Consider the following 16,935-nt stretch of genomic DNA (forward strand, 5'->3'; position numbering starts at 1 on the left):
ACAGATTCAATATTGTCGTCTTGTTTGGCTTTTTCACAGGTTTTGAACCCAAAGCCTTTGACGAAGGTAGCGAGCACACAAAAACACTGCCAAGTGTTATAACACAGGCAGGAGTAACTTTACTCCTGCTTTCCCAATTGTAAACTTTATTTTGGAGAGCAACCAAGTGTCATTCACCTTAAATGTGTGTAGAAATGAACTCAAAACCAAAGTCATGTGTGTGGGCACTGGGATGGGAGGAGAGCGTTGAATGTGGAAGATCAAAGAGACGGTGTTTGCTTGATCTGGACAGTTAGATTTACCAGATACCGGAATTTAGGTAAAAAACAGGATTCAGTATTAAATTAACTGACCAGGACATTGTAATTAAATGCATTATTTCACATTAGCTTCAGAAAAAGCTGGAAAATATGTCTATTTTCTATTGTAATATCAACATCTGTTCAGGTATATAAATTGTACTGGAGATGGATGATGGATTAACTGGAAGTGTATCTGATGTATTACAAAACATTTTGTGACACTTTTAGAAATAGTATATATTTCACGTTTTTCCAGGTTTAACAGTTTTGTTTAAAAAAAAAAAGAAATCGTATCATGGTAATAAATTAATATAAATATGTAATATTCAAACACTAAAATTATGGTTGTTCTCCATATAAGGTTAATCACAAAAATCTATATAACATCTTTTATAGATTTTATACATACATACATACTGTATATACATACGTGTGTGTGCGTGCGTGTGTGTGTGCGCGCGCGTGCATCTCGTTCTGTCCTCATGATACAAACTTGATGCGTTGCGCCCTCTTCTGTTCAATATGTGAAACTTGAGTTTCTGGCCAGAGCACCCGTTTGCAGTTCTGAGCTGTTGCTGAAGGCTTACTGCAACTTTATTGGAATAAGTATTATGTTAATTATGGAGGAAGAAAATCTGATTTTAATCGTAGTTGTGTTGATTAATCACTAATGGTCTCTTTGAAGAATTAGTTACCAAAATAAATGTGTGGCAACATTTAATAGATATTACAAGAAGAGTACAGAACAATTGGAAGTACTTTTTTATGAGTTTCTTTTCTTGAAAATTCGAATGTGCAAGTGCTGTGTAATGCCTTTCATTCTGTGGAAAATCAACAAAACCTCTTTGATACATGGCAAAATCTGCACAGAAGCTCATCAGAATAGGTTTGAACTACAGGTATTTTTTCATTTTGAGAATTTTGACCTTGGTCAACATTACAATCCAGAAAGGAGCTTCGGTTTCTGTGTGTGTGAGGACAATGTGAAACCCCAGTTTCTTGTACAGGGCCACAGCAGCGGCCTGAGTGGTGCTGGTTTCCAGTACCACTTCAGAGAATCCGTGCTCCTTGCAGAAATCAATCACAGTCTGGGTCAGTCTGGCACCCAGACCCATGCGCCTGCACAGTGGTGAGATGATCATCCTGAACAGTTCCCCCTGTTGTTTTCCTGCGCTTTGTTTGGCCACGACAGCTACGATTCCAACGATCTGGGACATCCCATCGATCTGAGCTTCTGCCACCCAAAAACAGTCACCTGGTCTGCTCAGATAGCTCCTGGAGATGTCCCTCATGTCTGTCTGGAGTTTGGCAAGGACAAAGCTGGAGTATAACCGGTGGCAAGAATAGTAGATCAGACCCACCCAGATCCCCGGCAAAACCAGAGCCCCCAACACTGAGCCAAGGAGGATGCCGGCAGCACTCAGAGCCACGGTGATGAAAATATAGAGAGGAGTGGTCATGGCATTGTGAAAACAAGGATGAATGTGCTCCAGGATGCCGGTTCTGAACAGCCTGCAAGCTGCATCTTTGTCTGAAGGTTCATATTTGCGGATGAGCAGCTGCATGACGGAACTGAAGCTGGGAAGGAATGAAAAACAAATATTATATAGTATGGTATATTATGGTATATTACATGTATGGTAGCCATAGCCCGTGGCCTTGTTTGTGGTGTCCCTGTCAAAGTACGGCGCTTAAATAACAGGCAATCTTGTTCATCAGCAAATTCTGGGTCCAGCATCACATGGAATAAATTCATGTCATGTATTATGTAACCTGAGCAGAAGCTGCAGAGTGTTATAGAGGGATTATGTGCCTTTGCTAAGAATCTAACACTTGTGACTGATGCGTAAGAAAAGGCTTTCATTTTGACAGCTGTGTAGTTCAACTCAGAACAACAGACTTTTCTGCATATAATTTTACTATATTAAATAAAAATTACAGAGATTCATCCATGAAGGGATTTGATTGCAAGACAATATACATTTATTCTGTATTGGTTACACTGTTGAAATCTAAGACAACTCTGGCTATGCTTATTTTGTCCCATTTGTGTGTTTACATTTACTGCAGGGACCATTACAAATCCAAACAGGGCACTTCACTAATTTTTATTACTTTTTTTTGGCTAAGATGATAATACAAAAAAAAAGAAGTACCGGTTTTTGGGTCACTTATTGTCTACTTCTGACTGGTATGTATTTTAAAACAGATTTCTGGGTGATAACAGAAAAAAATCAACGTGGAACAATGAAGCCCTTTGGTTGTCTGGTTTTCTTACCGCTCGTTCATCGTGCTTGACTCCCGGATCTGTTGAGTAATGCCTGCTGCACTTCCTGGTGGCCTTCGAACTCGTTCATTCATGGTCACATGACCACCGCATATGGTTGACCTGACATGTGGCATTGTCATGCCTGCAGCTGCACTAACCCAAGACAATAGCGCTGCATATATTAGGGGGAACTGGGGAATAAAGACTCAACTCATTACATTAGAGTGATATAAGATTCTTATTGGTGTAAGTCTATTTGATTTTATGCATTTCTGTAGATAAGAGGTTGCTTACATGAAATCATGCTCAATTCAAATGTTTAAAAACAGAAGATTTTTTTAAAATAAAAATGCCACGTGTCTGCATTAGATTGTGTGGAACATTACATACTACATGTAATGCATGATTTGGAAGTGATGGTCTATCAAATCATTACAAACAAGAAAACAGTAAATAACGCAAACTTAAATGTGAACAGGTTTATTGCAGGACTACAGACATTTTTTCATTGTCACAAATGGGTCATTGGCCAGCCTTATAATCCAAGATGGAGCATGTGTTTCAAACTCAAACAGGATGACTTGAAAGCCCAGTTTCTTGTACAGATTCACAGCAGATGTGCGACTGGCACTGGTTTGTAGCACCAACTCGGAGAATCCTCGTTCTTTACAGAAATCAATGACAGTTTGGGTGAGTCTGGAGCCCAGGCCCATCCGTCTGGATTTAGGTGAGATTCTCAACCTCCTTAGCTCCCCTTGCTTTACTCCTTCCTTTTGATTGGCCAGTACAGCCACCGTTCCAACGATCTGGGCCGTCCCATCGACCTGAGCTTCTGCCACCCAGAAACAGTCATCTGGTCTGCTCAGATAGCTCCTGGTGATGTCCTGCATGTCTGTCTGGAGTTTGTTTTGGACAAGGCTGGAATATAACTGGTGGCAGCAGTAGTAGATGAAACTCACCCAGATCCCCGGCAACACCAGAGCCCCCAACACTGAGCCGAGGAGGACGCCGGCAGCACTCAGAGCCACAGTGATGAAAATATATAGAGGAGTGGTCATGGCATTGTGAAAACAATTACCAGTGTTCTCCAGGATGCCGGTGCTGAACAGGTTGTGCACGACCTCTCTGTCTGAGGGTTGATACTTTCGGATCACCAGCTGCATAATGAACTGGGGGGAAACCAACTGTAAATATAAAGAATATTCTCTCAAAACTATTATTGCATATTATTTAGTCTTTTAGACATTTAGATATCAGTTTTTGGGGACAAAAAAGCACTGTGTTTTACATTCAGGACGGTTGAAAATTAAGTTAATTTCATTGATTAAAATATCAAATCTCCAGTGGCCCATGCTGTTTAGTCTCTGGGTATTGATCTGTTTCTATCATGCATATTATAGAAACTCCATCAACTTTCATACACAGGCCTGAACAGGAATTTAAACTATGATTTCACTAAGAGGCAACTATTTCAATCTCTACACAACTACTATATCTGATTAAATGACAACTTCAACTGAAGATGATTCAACAATCAAAAAGGATATTTCTAAGAGATTTTCTACATTTTTAGTAATATTTTAATTCAACCTCTTTGTTTTTTGAATTAGTGCTCAGTGTGAACTTTCACTCATTGCTGCAGGTTTTCTTTACCAATAGCAGTTAATAAATGTAACCTCAATGTTTGAGCTGAAGGTTTTTGCCAAAGTGATTCTCCAGAAAAAACATAAGGTAGAGATCATTCAGGAAGATGAGAAGGAAATCAACGAAATTCAGAATAGATAAATTGATCACATGAAATGCATTTAAAAAGGCTGATCAAGTTTAACTTACTTTCAGTATGATGCACATAAACAGGTCCCGTTGGGAAGCCTTGCAAAGTTCCAGGAGGTATAATATTAAATGGCAAATAAAGAAAACAGATCCGTTTATTGCTCTCTTACTTTGCTCTGGGAGTGGCTCTGTTCATAAAAATAAAAGTGCACTGACACATTCCCTTTTGCTTTTAAGGCCTTGACTGAGCTACTCCTCCTCCTCAACGTGTAGACTTGAAGAGCAAACTAACGCTTCAGACAAGCATCAACAGCTCATTCATTCCACTGCACAGACAGGAAACACATAACTAAGTGGAATTAAAGGTGGTATCAGTGATTCTGAGCCAATACATAATTGTTCATTTAGACGTCTTTTCTCACAAACTGATAGCAGCTTGACTTGTGAGAGGATAGTGAAAAACTCCATTTGCTATATATAATAATAAATTAGTATTGATCCAGGTCAGTGAAGGAGTATTGATGTTGTTTATAGATAAATGTAAATAGATGTTGTTTAAATAGATGTGTTTCCCCTTCTTCTCTGTCTCATCTGCCTACTAATTTCCCACAAATCCATCAAATCTGTAACTGAGTCCATCTTCTTTGGTTTCAGTGGTTAGATTGCTCAGACATTGGATGGGGAAACTGCTCTCACTGTGATGAAAATGGAGTACACGATATCTTTGTCCAACTTTTGTTATTACTGCATCAACAGATTCACTGGTGTTTTTCTGGACAATTAACCACCAAGAGAATTATTTCCAAATGCTGAGCTCAGCATAATAATACCCTTATAACCACTATCCAACACAGTTTAGTTAACAAAATATTAAAATCGGGCTTGGCTCCATCATATGTAGAACTTTCTGACTAACTGCCTCAACCTGTCATTTTAGGGACATACTGGTCCTCCACATGCATTCTTAGAAATAGCTCTCTACAGAGCTGTTGTGTCATCTCCTAAAGACCCATCTCAAACACAACTCTACTTTTCTCACACCATTTTTACAGTAAGTTTAGGCATGTTTCCACTCCAGGGGTTCTTATTAAATAATGGGGTTATGAATGCACCTCAATGGTAGGACCCCTCGGTGACGTAACGTCTTTCAATGGCCGAAGAATCGTTGTGTGACAGTTTATGTTAGGAGTCCCGAATGTTTTCCCTCTCCCCCTCCCCTTCTTGTCTGTTTTCAGGCTGGGTGGAGCAGTTTCCTGACTCTTCCCCTTTGGGCGAGCAAGGCACATCTGAGACCGATCTCCAGTCTTTATCCACACCTGCTGTTCTCCTTAAAAGCCTGATCAACTCCACTCATTGTCGATTTGTTGTTAACCCCTCGTGGTACAGCCTGGCTCTTATAACTGTTTGCATGTTTGTGTCCTCGAACCTATTTCCTATCGTTTGTCTTTCCTGCAGATCACCTCTTGGATGCCTGCTCGTCCCACCCACCCTGCTCCAGTTTGACTGTGTTTGGCTTTCACATGCACCTTTGGCTCTGTTCTGAACTTGGACCTCAGTAAACTTGATTTCCACCTCACCCTATTGTGTGTCTGCATTTGGGGTCTCAATTCGTGTCTGCAGTGCCTAATAATTTAGGTTTAGGCAGTATTGTCAAAATAACAAAGAAAACAGCAACAACAAGGAAGAAGGCAAACATTTAAGGAGCTGACCCAATGTAATTTTCTAAGAAAATAGGATTTCCGACGGCCCGACAGCTCTTTAAAGAGTGCAGTTACTGAGGTTTTCCCATGTGACTTTTTTTTTGGTTCTGATCGCTGCAATCTGTGTACACATCAGTGTGCTGATAAATATTTAGTAAACAGCACATGTGGCACTTAAAACCTGAACAAGACAGGCATTTGCCATGTGTCCAGCTTATGGTTTACATGGTGGTGGATGCTATGAAGTGGAGGAGGAGCGGCATCTCTTCTGCATGCTCCACGTTCAAAATTGCAAACGCACTACCCAAACCCTGCCTCCTCATCTTTGCTCCGTCCTCCCTTGGCCGTGTTTGGCTTAGTGTTCTGCAGAGTTGCCGTCAGACCCCCGGCGGTTAAGCCAATAGGCACTGAATAAACCTCAAACCCCACCCAACATTAACAATTCTGTAAATGGCCTTTCTTTGGGATTTCTTGCCTTGGAATCGAGTCTTTTGTAGATGGCAATACCAAGGTTGGCCTTATTCATGAGGGGAAATGAGTCATCATACAGGAATGAGATTCATACACCTGAAGAGAGACTGAGTAGAGCTGAGCACCTCAGCAGGACATAGAACAACTCTGCTGCCTTGAAGACCCAGAGTGTGCGTTAGCAGACTCCATCACAGTGTGGTTTTTGGACAAAAAACACCAAAAAAAGCTGTAGGGGGTGGAGGGTACTCAAAACAGCAGATCGATTTTTCATGCCCCTCTGCCCTCTTCAGAGGACATCTCCAACTACCCTCAAGCAAAACATTATCAAAGTAATGAAGTGTCATTTGCTCTTTTAAATTAACACACTGCCGTACAGCTTTATTGCACCATTGCTTTGTTTTTTTAACTTGCATTGTATGACACAAAATAAATAAATGTAAAATTGTTTACATTCGTGAGATCAGATACAGTGTGTCTTTGCATTAAACCTCATCAGGCCATTTATGTTGCTTGTTTTGTGCAGTTAAGAATAATGCATTCATTGGAAGTGATGATCTATCACAACATTACAAAAAGAAAACCGGATAATATCAGAAACATGTTTGTTGTGGGACTACAGGCATTTTTTCATTGTCACAACTGGGTCATTGGCCAGCCTTATAATCCAAAAACACAACTGTGATTTATATTCTGACAGGACAATGTGAAAGCCCAGTTTCTTGTACAGATTCACAGCAGCCGTGCGAATGGCACTTGTCTGTAGCACCAACTCGGAGAATCCTCGTTCTTTACAGAAATCAATGACAGTGTGGGTGAGTATGGAGCCCAGGCCCATCCACCTGAATGATGGTGAAGTGCTCAACCTGGTTAGCTCCCCTTGCTTCACTCCCTCCTTTTGATTGGCCAGTACAGCCACCGTTCCAACAATCTGGACCGTCCCATCGACCTGAGCTTCTGCCACCCCAGAAACAGTCATCTGGTCTGCTCAGATAGCTCCTGGTGATGTCCTGCATGTCTGTCTGGAGTTTGGCTTGGAGAACTCTAGAATACAACTGGTGGCAGCAGTAGAAGATGAAACCCACCCAGATTCCCGGCAACACCAGAGCCCCCAACACAGAGCCGAGGAGGACACTGGCAGCACTCAGAGCCACGGTGATGAAAATATACAGAGGAGTTGTCATGGCATTGTAAAAACAAGGATAAATGTGCTCCAGCATGCCGGTGCTGAACAGCTTGTGCACCTCCGCTCTGTTTGAGGGTCGATACTTTCGGATCACCAGCTGCATAACAGAACTAAGGGAGAAAAATAGAATTATCTCAACATGTCTGTAGTTATGAGAAAATCTCCAAAAGAATCAGAGAAGTTGGAGTGCATATTTTCTTTTCACATTTTAGGTTCATTATTTAAGATTTGTACATGTCTTTTTTAGGATAGGTGGGTTGGAGGGGGTCACTTGCTATTTACCTGTTTGCCAACTTTATTGTTTTCCTTGGGGATAAATAAAGCATTTTCAATTGAATTGAATTGAATTGCATCTGTTGCCCCAGACCCTGAGTGGACCAGTCCAGGCCACTTTCTTGCCCCAGTCTGCCCCTGCCAGTGTGTGTGTGTGTGTGTATGTGTGTGATTCATCATCATCTCCATCGTCTGTCTGACGCCAGACGTTTCAGAGACCTAGACTGGTAAGCTTTCTCTCTCTTTGTAGTTGAACTACACTCAAGCTAAACTTTTCCTTATACAATTCCATGAATCATTTGGAGTAATACTGTGGAATTCCTCACACTCAAACATCACAGTATCATGCCTTCAGTGGGGTTATTTTGCTTTTGCGGCTGTTTGTATGTGTGAGTGTGGGCCCACTGAGTTGTGAAAGAGTATTGAAAAGAGAAATATTTAATTTAGGGGAGTCCAGTTGACATAGAAAACTACCTTGGAGATGGGAGAGACCGACTCCCCAACCCACCCCCACGAACTGAGCCTCAATTCTCCTCTGAAGGCCTCGGAGAGAATCATCCACAAACATCTCAGATCCGGTGGATGATAGGGTCATTTAGGTTACTTCACAGATCCCTCTTTTATCTGGAGTCGACCACCAGAAATGGAGTCTAAAGTGTCATTAAAGGCGTTTCCAATTTTATTTATTTAAAAGAATGCATTCATCTGTTAGCATAATGACGACTTTATTTGTGCATTTTGTTTTGAATGAACTGAAAACCACTGCCAAACAATGCACTGCACCTTTTAATCCAAATAAAACAATTTTGAATCAAAATAATTAATTTTAAAAAGCGTTGTTGCTAAACTGTGCATAAAAACAGGGTTGACTAATTAAGGAACAAAGCACAAATAAAAGCCAATAATGGGGAAAAAATAGATATGAAAAAAGAAGCTATAAATTTAGTTCAGAAACTCGTTTTTTCTGCATCTGAGGAAACACTATGTTCACTTTCCATCCCAGTTTCTGTTGTCATCTGGGTCAAAGAATGGGACGGCGTGATGGTGGGGGGGGGACCAGGAGACCCTTAGCTTGATAAACACTTTGGTATCCAGCTCCAGAATTTGCTTTTCTTCTTTTTCTGCTTTGTGAACAGAAGAGCAAACAAATATTTTAGATTTCACCTCAAACAGCTGATATTTTAAAAAACATCTTGATCACTTTAAGTAGATTTGAGGGAACTGACCTGAAGCTGGACCTTCTCCACATGGAGATGTTGAATCTCCTGCTGCAGTCTGGTCTCCTCCTTTTTTTCCTCCTGTACCTTTTTCTCTGTTTCGATCATCTGGTTTATAATGTTCTCCCAGTGGTCACAGAGGTCGTACAGCTGGTTTATGGCCGTGTTATCTGGTCCACAGGGCTCCGTGCTGATACTCTCTTCTTTACTGGAGAGTTGTTTCTCGCCCTGTTCAGCCACTATTACCTGGAGCTCTTTCTCCAGCCTGGAGCTCTTTTCCTCACTCTCTCTCAGAGCAGCCTCAGTCTGGGTCAGCAAGACCAAGGTGTCCACATGAGCTTCACTCCTCAAGCTCGTTTCCCTGAAGTGCTCCTCTCTTTCTGGCAGGACCTCTCTGGGTTGTCCCACTTCCTCTTCAAGGCTCCCTTCAGAGTTTTGCAGCTCTTGGGAGTCATTAATGTCATTCAGAGGAATGTTGATCTGAAGGCCGATGTCGACTTTCTTTGGCTGTTCATCAACCCCGTTCAGTTCATCCTGGATTTCACCTGTCTGAAGGCCGATGTCGACTTTCTTGGGCTGTTCATCTACCCCATTCAGTTCGTCCTGGATTTCACCTGTCTGAAGGCTGATGTCGACTTTCTTGGGCTATTCATCAACCCCATTCAGTTCATCCTGGATTTCACCTGTCTGGTTGAAGCCTTTTCTCAAATCCAGTTGCTGTTGTTGAGACGCTATCTCTTCATCCTTTTTCTTGTTCAGCTCTTTGACCTGCTGGAGTTTGTCGTTTAAGTCTCTGTTGTGCTGTTCAGCATAGAACACTTGTCTTCCCAGCTTGTCACATTTCTGTTGCAGCTCATGGAGTTGTTTCTTCCAGTACGCCCTCTCTTTAAGGACCAGGCCATTTTCTGGACTCTCAAAGTCTCTGGGATGCTCTCTCGGTCTCCCCATTAACTCTTTCTCTGCATTAACAGTCTGAATAAACAAGAAAAAATAAGATTAAACATCAAAGAATGCATCAGTTAATATTCCTATTTTTGTAAATGCACTTTATAAAAACATTTCCAAATAAAGAATAAAATATTAAAGCAACCCAAACCAAGACTCCTCTCCAAATGTTCAGTTCCCAAATAATTTTATTTAAAATTAATAAATAAATCACTATGAGGAAGTAAAAACAGAATTTATCTCATATCACTTAAGAAAATCAACCGGATCATCTTACCTTTCTGACGTTTCTCTTCTGTTGCCACATTTTGGTTTATTACTGAGTTAAATTCTTACTGTTGTAGCCAAAAGTAGCAACACTCTCTCACACACAGTTTTGTATGTCTTGTTTAAGCGAAATGCTCGAGATAAATGAAGTAGATTAATTTCTTGTTTGATCTTTGGGTTGTCCTTTTGTCTTTGATCCTTGCCTCATCTTCTGTCAATTGATCTGTGATTCGTGACGTCATCGCACGCTACCTTATATCCCCAGAGGACACCATAACGTTTAACGTTGTAATTAATCACTTACAGCATAAAATATCACATCAACGCAAGGAATATATTTTTAGGAGATTCCTCTGCATTATAATGGAGCCGTTCTTACAGAACATCAGGACCCCAGAAAGTCAAAGTCTGACAAAATGACTTGGCAACGAGTTGCGCGCTCCCACCAGTTGTTTTTTTATTTTTATTTTTTTGAGCGGTGCGCATGTCCTAAAACAGAGATATGGAAATGTCGATTACGTTTTTTCCCCTTTTTATTCGAGTTAATTGGTGACCGATTTCGTGTTGTGTGCTTCTTTGTGAATGAGGGATCGTGTTCCCTATTTCGTGTTTGGTTTATTCTCATTAAACGGGACTTAAGAAGACCCCAGTGCAATTGCGAGTGTGATTGTTTTTGATCTTTCTTCGACCTCCACACAACCAAGACTGTTACAACACAGATCACCTTCTGTATGCAAGCGTGGGCCTTCTACACTGTACATGTTTAGCATGCATGCCACGCACTTAATCACTGTTTTTTAGAGTTATCATCGATGCCATGATCATTATCAATGAGCCATAAAACCAGGAGAAGGCTCACAAAGAAGGGGAGAATGGTGTATTCTAATCTGCTCTGCTGTCATTGTGGATGTTTTCAGACAGAAGTCATGAAGTACAGGAAGTTAGGAATTTTTAAGCTCAATATATTGGAAGTTGTCCCCAAAATCCTGCTTGAGGGACCAGTAATCGAGTCTCAGATGAACAGTGTCGGGTCCTGTGGTGAGTCTGCCACCTAGAGGGCAAAATGGTCCAGGCAATGTGCATATTTCACCACGTGAGGGAGCAACACTGAAAGAGGACTTCAGAGGAGGCTGTCAGCAGCATCGGTGAGATGATGTTTCCTTGGTGTTTCAGGAAATAAGTGAGGTTCAGATGAAGTTCAGATGATCATCATTGATCATTTTATCAATCAAGAACTGATCTCATTATATTCATTTTTAAATATTTTATTTACAAATGATCATTGCAATGGCAAAAGGTTGACACACATTAAGGAACAAAGCACAAATAACAGCCAATAATGGGGAAAAATAGATATTAAAAAAGAAGCTATGAATTTAGTTCAGAAACTCGTTTTTTCTGCATCTGAGGAAACACTGTGTTCACTTTCCATCCCAGTTTCTGTTGTCATCTGGGTCAAAGAATGGGACAGCGTGATGGTGGTGGTGTTGGGGGGGGGACCAGGAGACCCTTAGCTTGATAAACACTTTGGTATCCAGCTCCAGAATTTGCTTTTCTTCTTTTTCTGCTTTGTGAACAGAAGAGCAAACAAATATTTTAGATTTCACCTCAAACAGCTGATATTTTAAAAAACATCTTGATCACTTTAAGTAGATTTGAGGGAACTGACCTGAAGCTGGACCTTCTCCACATGGAGATGTTGAATCTCCTGCTGCAGTCTGGTCACCTCCTTTTTTTCCTCCTGTTTTTTTTTCTCTGTTTCGATCATCTGGTTTATAATGTTCTCCCAGTGGTCACAGAGGTCGTACAGCTGGTTTATGGCCGTGTTATCTGGTCCACAGGGCTCCGTGCTGACACTCTCTTCTTTTCTGGAGAGTTGTTTCTCGCCCTGTTCAGCCACTATTACCTGGAGCGCTTTCTCCAGCCTGGAGCTCTTTTCCTCACTCTCTCTCAGAGCAGCCTCAGTCTGGGTCAGCAAGGCCAAGGTGTCCACATGAGCTTCACTCCTCAAGCTCTTTTCCCTGAACTGCTCCTCTCTTTCTGGCAGGACCTCTCTGGGTTGTCCCACCTCCTCTTCAAGGCTCCCTTCAGAGTTTTGCAGCTCTTGGGAGTCATTAATGTCATTCAGAGGAATCTTGATCTGAAGGCCGATGTCGACTTTCTTTGGCTGTTCATCAACCCCATTCAGTTCATGCTGGATTTCAACAGTCTGAAGGCCGATGTCAACTTTCTTGGGCTGTTCATCAACCCCATTCAGTTCGTCCTGGATTTCAAGAGTCTGAAGGCCGATGTCGACTTTCTTGGGCTGTTCATCAACCTAATTCAGTTCGTCCTGGATTTCAAGAATCTGAAGGCCGATGTCGACTTTCTTGGGCTGTTCATCAACCCAATTCAGTTCGTCCTGGATTTCAACAGTCTGAAGGCTGATGTCGACTTTCTTGGGCTGTTCATCATTACATTACATTGCTTACTCTTTGATGTATGACAAAATCTGCACAGAAGCTCATCAGAATAGGTTTGAACTACAGGTATTTTTTCATTTTGAGAATTTTGACCTTGGTCAACATTACAATCCAGAAAGGAGCTTCGGTTTCTGTGTGTGTGAGGACAATGTGAAACCCCAGTTTCTTGTACAGGGCCACAGCAGCGGCCTGAGTGGTGCTGGTTTCCAGTACCACTTCAGAGAATCCGTGCTCCTTGCAGAAATCAATCACAGTCTGGGTCAGTCTGGCACCCAGACCCATGCGCCTGCACAGTGGTGAGATGATCATCCTGAACAGTTCCCCCTGTTGTTTTCCTGCGCTTTGTTTGGCCACGACAGCTACTATTCCAACAATCTGGGACGTCCCATTGATCTGAGCTTCTGCCACCCAAAAACAATCGCCTGATCTGCTCAGATAGCTCCTGGAGATGTCCCTCATGTCTGTCTGGAGTTTGGCGAGGACAAAGCTGGAGTATAACCGGTGGCAAGAATAGTAGATCACACCCACCCAGATCCCCAGCAAAACCAGAGCCCCCAACACTGAGCCAAGGAGGATGCCGGCAGCACTCAGAGCCACGGTGATGAAAATATAGAGAGGAGTAGTCATGGCATTGTGAAAACAAGGATGAATGTGCTCCAGGATGCCGGTTCTGAACAGCCTGCAAGCTGCATCTTTGTCTGAAGGTTCATATTTGCGGATGAGCAGCTGCATGACGGAACTGAAGCTGGGAAGGAATGAAAAACAAATATTATATAGTATGGTATATTATGGTATATTACATGTATGCTAACCATAGCCCGTGGCTTTGTTTGTGGTGTCCCTGTCAAAGTACGGCGCTTAAATAACAGGCAATCTTGTTCATCAGCAAATTTTGGGTCCAGCATCACATGGAATAAATTCATGTCATGTATTATGTAACCTGAGCAGAAGCTGCAGAGTGTTATAGAGGGATTATGTGCCTTTGCTAAGAATCTAACACTTGTGACTGATGGCGTAAGAAAAGGCTTTCATTTTGACAGCTGTGTAGTTCAACTCAGAACATCAAGACAACAGACTTTTCTGCATATAATTTTACTGTATTAAATAAAAATTACAGAGATTCATCCATGAAGGGATTTGATTGCAAGACAATATACATTTATTCTGTATTGGTTACGCTGTTGAAATCTAAGACAACTCTGGCTATGCTTATTTTGTCCCATTTGTGTGTTTACATTTACTGCAGGGACCATTACAAATCCAACCGGGCACTTCACTAATTTTTATTACTTTTTTTTGCTAAGATGATAATACCAAAAAAAAAAAAGTACTGTTTTTGGGTCACTTATTGCCTACTTCTGACTAGTATACTACTAATATACGATTCATATTGGTGTAAGTCTATTTGATTTTATGCATTTCTGTAGATAAGAGGTTGCTTACATGAAATCATGCTCAATTCAAATGTTTAAAAACAGAAGATTTTTTTAAAATAAAAATGCCACGTGTCTGCATTAGATTGTGTGGAACATTACATACTACATGTAATGCATGATTTGGAAGTGATGGTCTATCAAATCATTACAAACAAGAAAACAGTAAATAATGCAAACTTAAATGTGAACAGGTTTATTGTGGGACTACAGACATTTTTTCATTGTCACAACTAGGTCATTGGCCTGCCTTATAATCCAAGATGGAGCATGTGTTTCAAACTCAAACAGGATGACTTGAAAGCCCAGTTTCTTGTACAGATTCACAGCAGATGTGCGACTGGCACTGGTTTGTAGCACCAACTCGGAGAATCCTCGTTCTTTACAGAAATCAATGACAGTTTGGGTGAGTCTGGAGCCCAGGCCCATCCGTCTGGATTTAGGTGAGATGCTCAACCTCATTAGCTCCCCTTGCTTCACTCCTTCCTTTTGATTGGCCAGTACAGCCACTGTTCCAACGATCTGGGCCGTCCCATCGACCTGAGCTTCTGCCACCCAGAAACAGTCATCTGGTCTGCTCAGATAGCTCCTGGTGATGTCCTGCATGTCTGTCTGGAGTTTGGCGAGGACAAAGCTGGAGTATAACCGGTGGCAAGAATAGTAGATCAGACCCACCCAGATTCCCGGTAACACCAGAGCCCCCAACACTGAGCCGAGGAGGACGCCGGCAGCACTCAGAGCCACAGTGATGAAAATATATAGAGGAGTGGTCATGGCATTGTGAAAACAATTACCAGTGTTCTCCAGGATGCCGGTGCTGAACAGGTTGTGCACGACCTCTCTGTCTGAGGGTTGATACTTTCGGATCACCAGCTGCATAATGAACTGGGGGGAAACCAACTGTAAATATAAAGAATATTCTCTCAAAACTATTATTGCATATTATTTAGTCTTTTAGACATTTAGATATCCGTTTTTGGGGACAATAAAGCACTGTGTTTTACATTCAGGAGGGTTGAAAATTAAGTTAATTTCATTGATTAAAATATCAAAACTCCAGTGGCCCATGCTGTTTAGTCTCTGGGTATTGATCTGTTTCTATCAAGCATATTATAGAAACTCCATCAACTTTCATACACAGGTCTGAACAGGAATTTAAACTATGATTTCACTAAGAGGCAACTATTTCAATCTCTACACAACTACTATATCTGATCAAATGACAACTTCAACTGAAGATGATTCAACAATCAAAAAGGATATTTCTGAGAGATTTTCTACATTTTTAGTAATATTTTAATTCAACCTCTTTGTTTTTTGAATTAGTGCTCAGTGTGAACTTTCACTCATTGCTGCAGGGGTTTTCTTAACCAATAGCAGTTAATAAATGTAACCTCAATGTTTGAGCTGAAGGTTTTTGCCAAAGTGATTCTACAGAAAAAACATTATAAGGTAGAGATCATTCAGGAAGATGAGGAAGGAAATCAACGAAATTCAGAATAGATAAATTGATCACATGAAATGCATTTAAAAAGGCTGATCAAGTTTAACTTACTTTCAGTATGATGCACATAAACAGGTCCCGTTGGGAAGCCTTGCAAAGTTCCAGGAGGTATAATATTAAATGGCAAATAAAGAAAACAGATCCGTTTATTGCTCTCTTACTTTGCTCTGGGAGTGGCTCTGTTCATAATAATAAAAGTGCACTGGCACATTCCCTTTTGCCTTTAAGGCCTTGACTGAGCTACTCCTCCTACGTGTAGACTTGAAGAGCAAACTAACGCTTCAGACAAGCATCAACAGCTCATTTATTCCTCTGCACAGACAGGAAACACATAACTAAGTGGAATTTAAAGGTGGTATCAGTGATTCTGAGCCAATACATAATTGTTCATTTAGACGTCTTTTCTCACAAACTGATAGCAGCTTGACTTGTGAGAGGATAGTGAAAAACTCCATTTGCTATATATAATAATAAATTAGTATTGATCCAGGTCAGTGAAGGAGTATTGATGTTGTTTATAGATAGATGTAAATAGATGTTGTTTAAATAGATGTTGTTTCCCCTTCTTCTCTGTCTCATCTGCCTACTAATTTCCCACAAATCCATCAAATCTGTAACTGAGTCCATCTTCTTTGGTTTCAGTGGTTAGATTGCTCAGACATTGGATGGGGAAACTGCTCTCACTGTGATGAAAATGGAGTACACGATATCTTTGTCCAACTTTTGTTATTACTGCATCAACAGATTCACTGGTGTTTTTCTGGACAATTAACCACCAAGAGAATTATTTCCAAATGCTGAGCTCAGCATAATAATACCCTTATAACCACTATCCAACACAGTTTAGTTAACAAAATATTAAAATCGGGCGTGACTCCATCATATGTAGAACTTTCTGACCAACTGCCTCAACCTGTCATTTTAAGGGCATACTGGTCCTCCACATGCATTCTTAGAAATAGGTCTCTACAGAGCTGTTGTGTCATCTCCTAAAGACCCATCTCAAACACAACTCTACTTTTCTCACACCATTTTTACAGTAAGTTTAGGCATGTTTCCACTCCGGGGGTTCTTATTAAATAATGGGGTTATGAATGCACCTCAATGGTAGGACCCCTCGGTGACGTAACGTCTTT

General features: G+C 41.1%; 4 protein-coding genes and 1 pseudogene across 6 annotated transcripts; all 5 read right to left on the minus strand.

Annotated features, from left to right (window-relative positions):
* Positions 1–1,002: 1,002 nt before the first annotated feature.
* On the minus strand, positions 1,003–2,711 carry LOC130524397 (probable N-acetyltransferase CML5). Its single transcript, XM_057030497.1, has 2 exons — positions 2,581–2,711; positions 1,003–1,880 (listed from the first exon to the last, which is right to left on the minus strand). Exons 1-2 carry the CDS (start codon positions 2,709–2,711, stop codon positions 1,196–1,198), a joined length of 816 nt encoding a protein of 271 aa, XP_056886477.1. The 3' UTR covers positions 1,003–1,195.
* Positions 2,712–2,969: 258 nt separating this feature from the next.
* LOC130524398 (N-acetyltransferase 8-like) lies at positions 2,970–5,908 on the minus strand. Of its 2 annotated transcripts, none has more exons than XM_057030499.1 (2): positions 4,405–5,908; positions 2,970–3,740 (listed from the first exon to the last, which is right to left on the minus strand). In XM_057030499.1, exons 1-2 carry the CDS (start codon positions 4,420–4,422, stop codon positions 3,063–3,065), a joined length of 696 nt encoding a protein of 231 aa, XP_056886479.1. In that variant the 5' UTR covers positions 4,423–5,908; the 3' UTR covers positions 2,970–3,062. The 2 variants fall into 2 exon arrangements, with proteins under 2 accessions (XP_056886479.1, XP_056886478.1); XM_057030498.1 differs by having other exon boundaries at positions 2,970–3,755; positions 4,405–4,922.
* An 877-nt stretch (positions 5,909–6,785) lies between these two features.
* On the minus strand, positions 6,786–7,804 carry LOC130524403 (putative N-acetyltransferase 8B; annotated as a pseudogene).
* Positions 7,805–12,779: 4,975 nt separating this feature from the next.
* Positions 12,780–13,602, minus strand: LOC130524402 (probable N-acetyltransferase CML5). Its single transcript, XM_057030503.1, has one exon. It carries the CDS (start codon positions 13,592–13,594, stop codon positions 12,923–12,925), a length of 672 nt encoding a protein of 223 aa, XP_056886483.1. The 5' UTR covers positions 13,595–13,602; the 3' UTR covers positions 12,780–12,922.
* Positions 13,603–13,762: 160 nt separating this feature from the next.
* LOC130524400 (putative N-acetyltransferase 8B) lies at positions 13,763–16,265 on the minus strand. Of its 2 annotated transcripts, none has more exons than XM_057030501.1 (2): positions 15,851–16,265; positions 13,763–15,180 (listed from the first exon to the last, which is right to left on the minus strand). In XM_057030501.1, exons 1-2 carry the CDS (start codon positions 15,866–15,868, stop codon positions 14,503–14,505), a joined length of 696 nt encoding a protein of 231 aa, XP_056886481.1. In that variant the 5' UTR covers positions 15,869–16,265; the 3' UTR covers positions 13,763–14,502. The 2 variants fall into 2 exon arrangements, with proteins under 2 accessions (XP_056886481.1, XP_056886480.1); XM_057030500.1 differs by having other exon boundaries at positions 13,763–15,195; positions 15,851–16,264.
* Between the last annotated feature and the right edge of the window lie 670 nt (positions 16,266–16,935).

Source organism: Takifugu flavidus, chromosome 4, assembly GCF_003711565.1.
Source record: "Takifugu flavidus isolate HTHZ2018 chromosome 4, ASM371156v2, whole genome shotgun sequence".
In the NCBI taxonomy this organism is placed as follows: domain Eukaryota; kingdom Metazoa; phylum Chordata; class Actinopteri; order Tetraodontiformes; family Tetraodontidae; genus Takifugu; species Takifugu flavidus.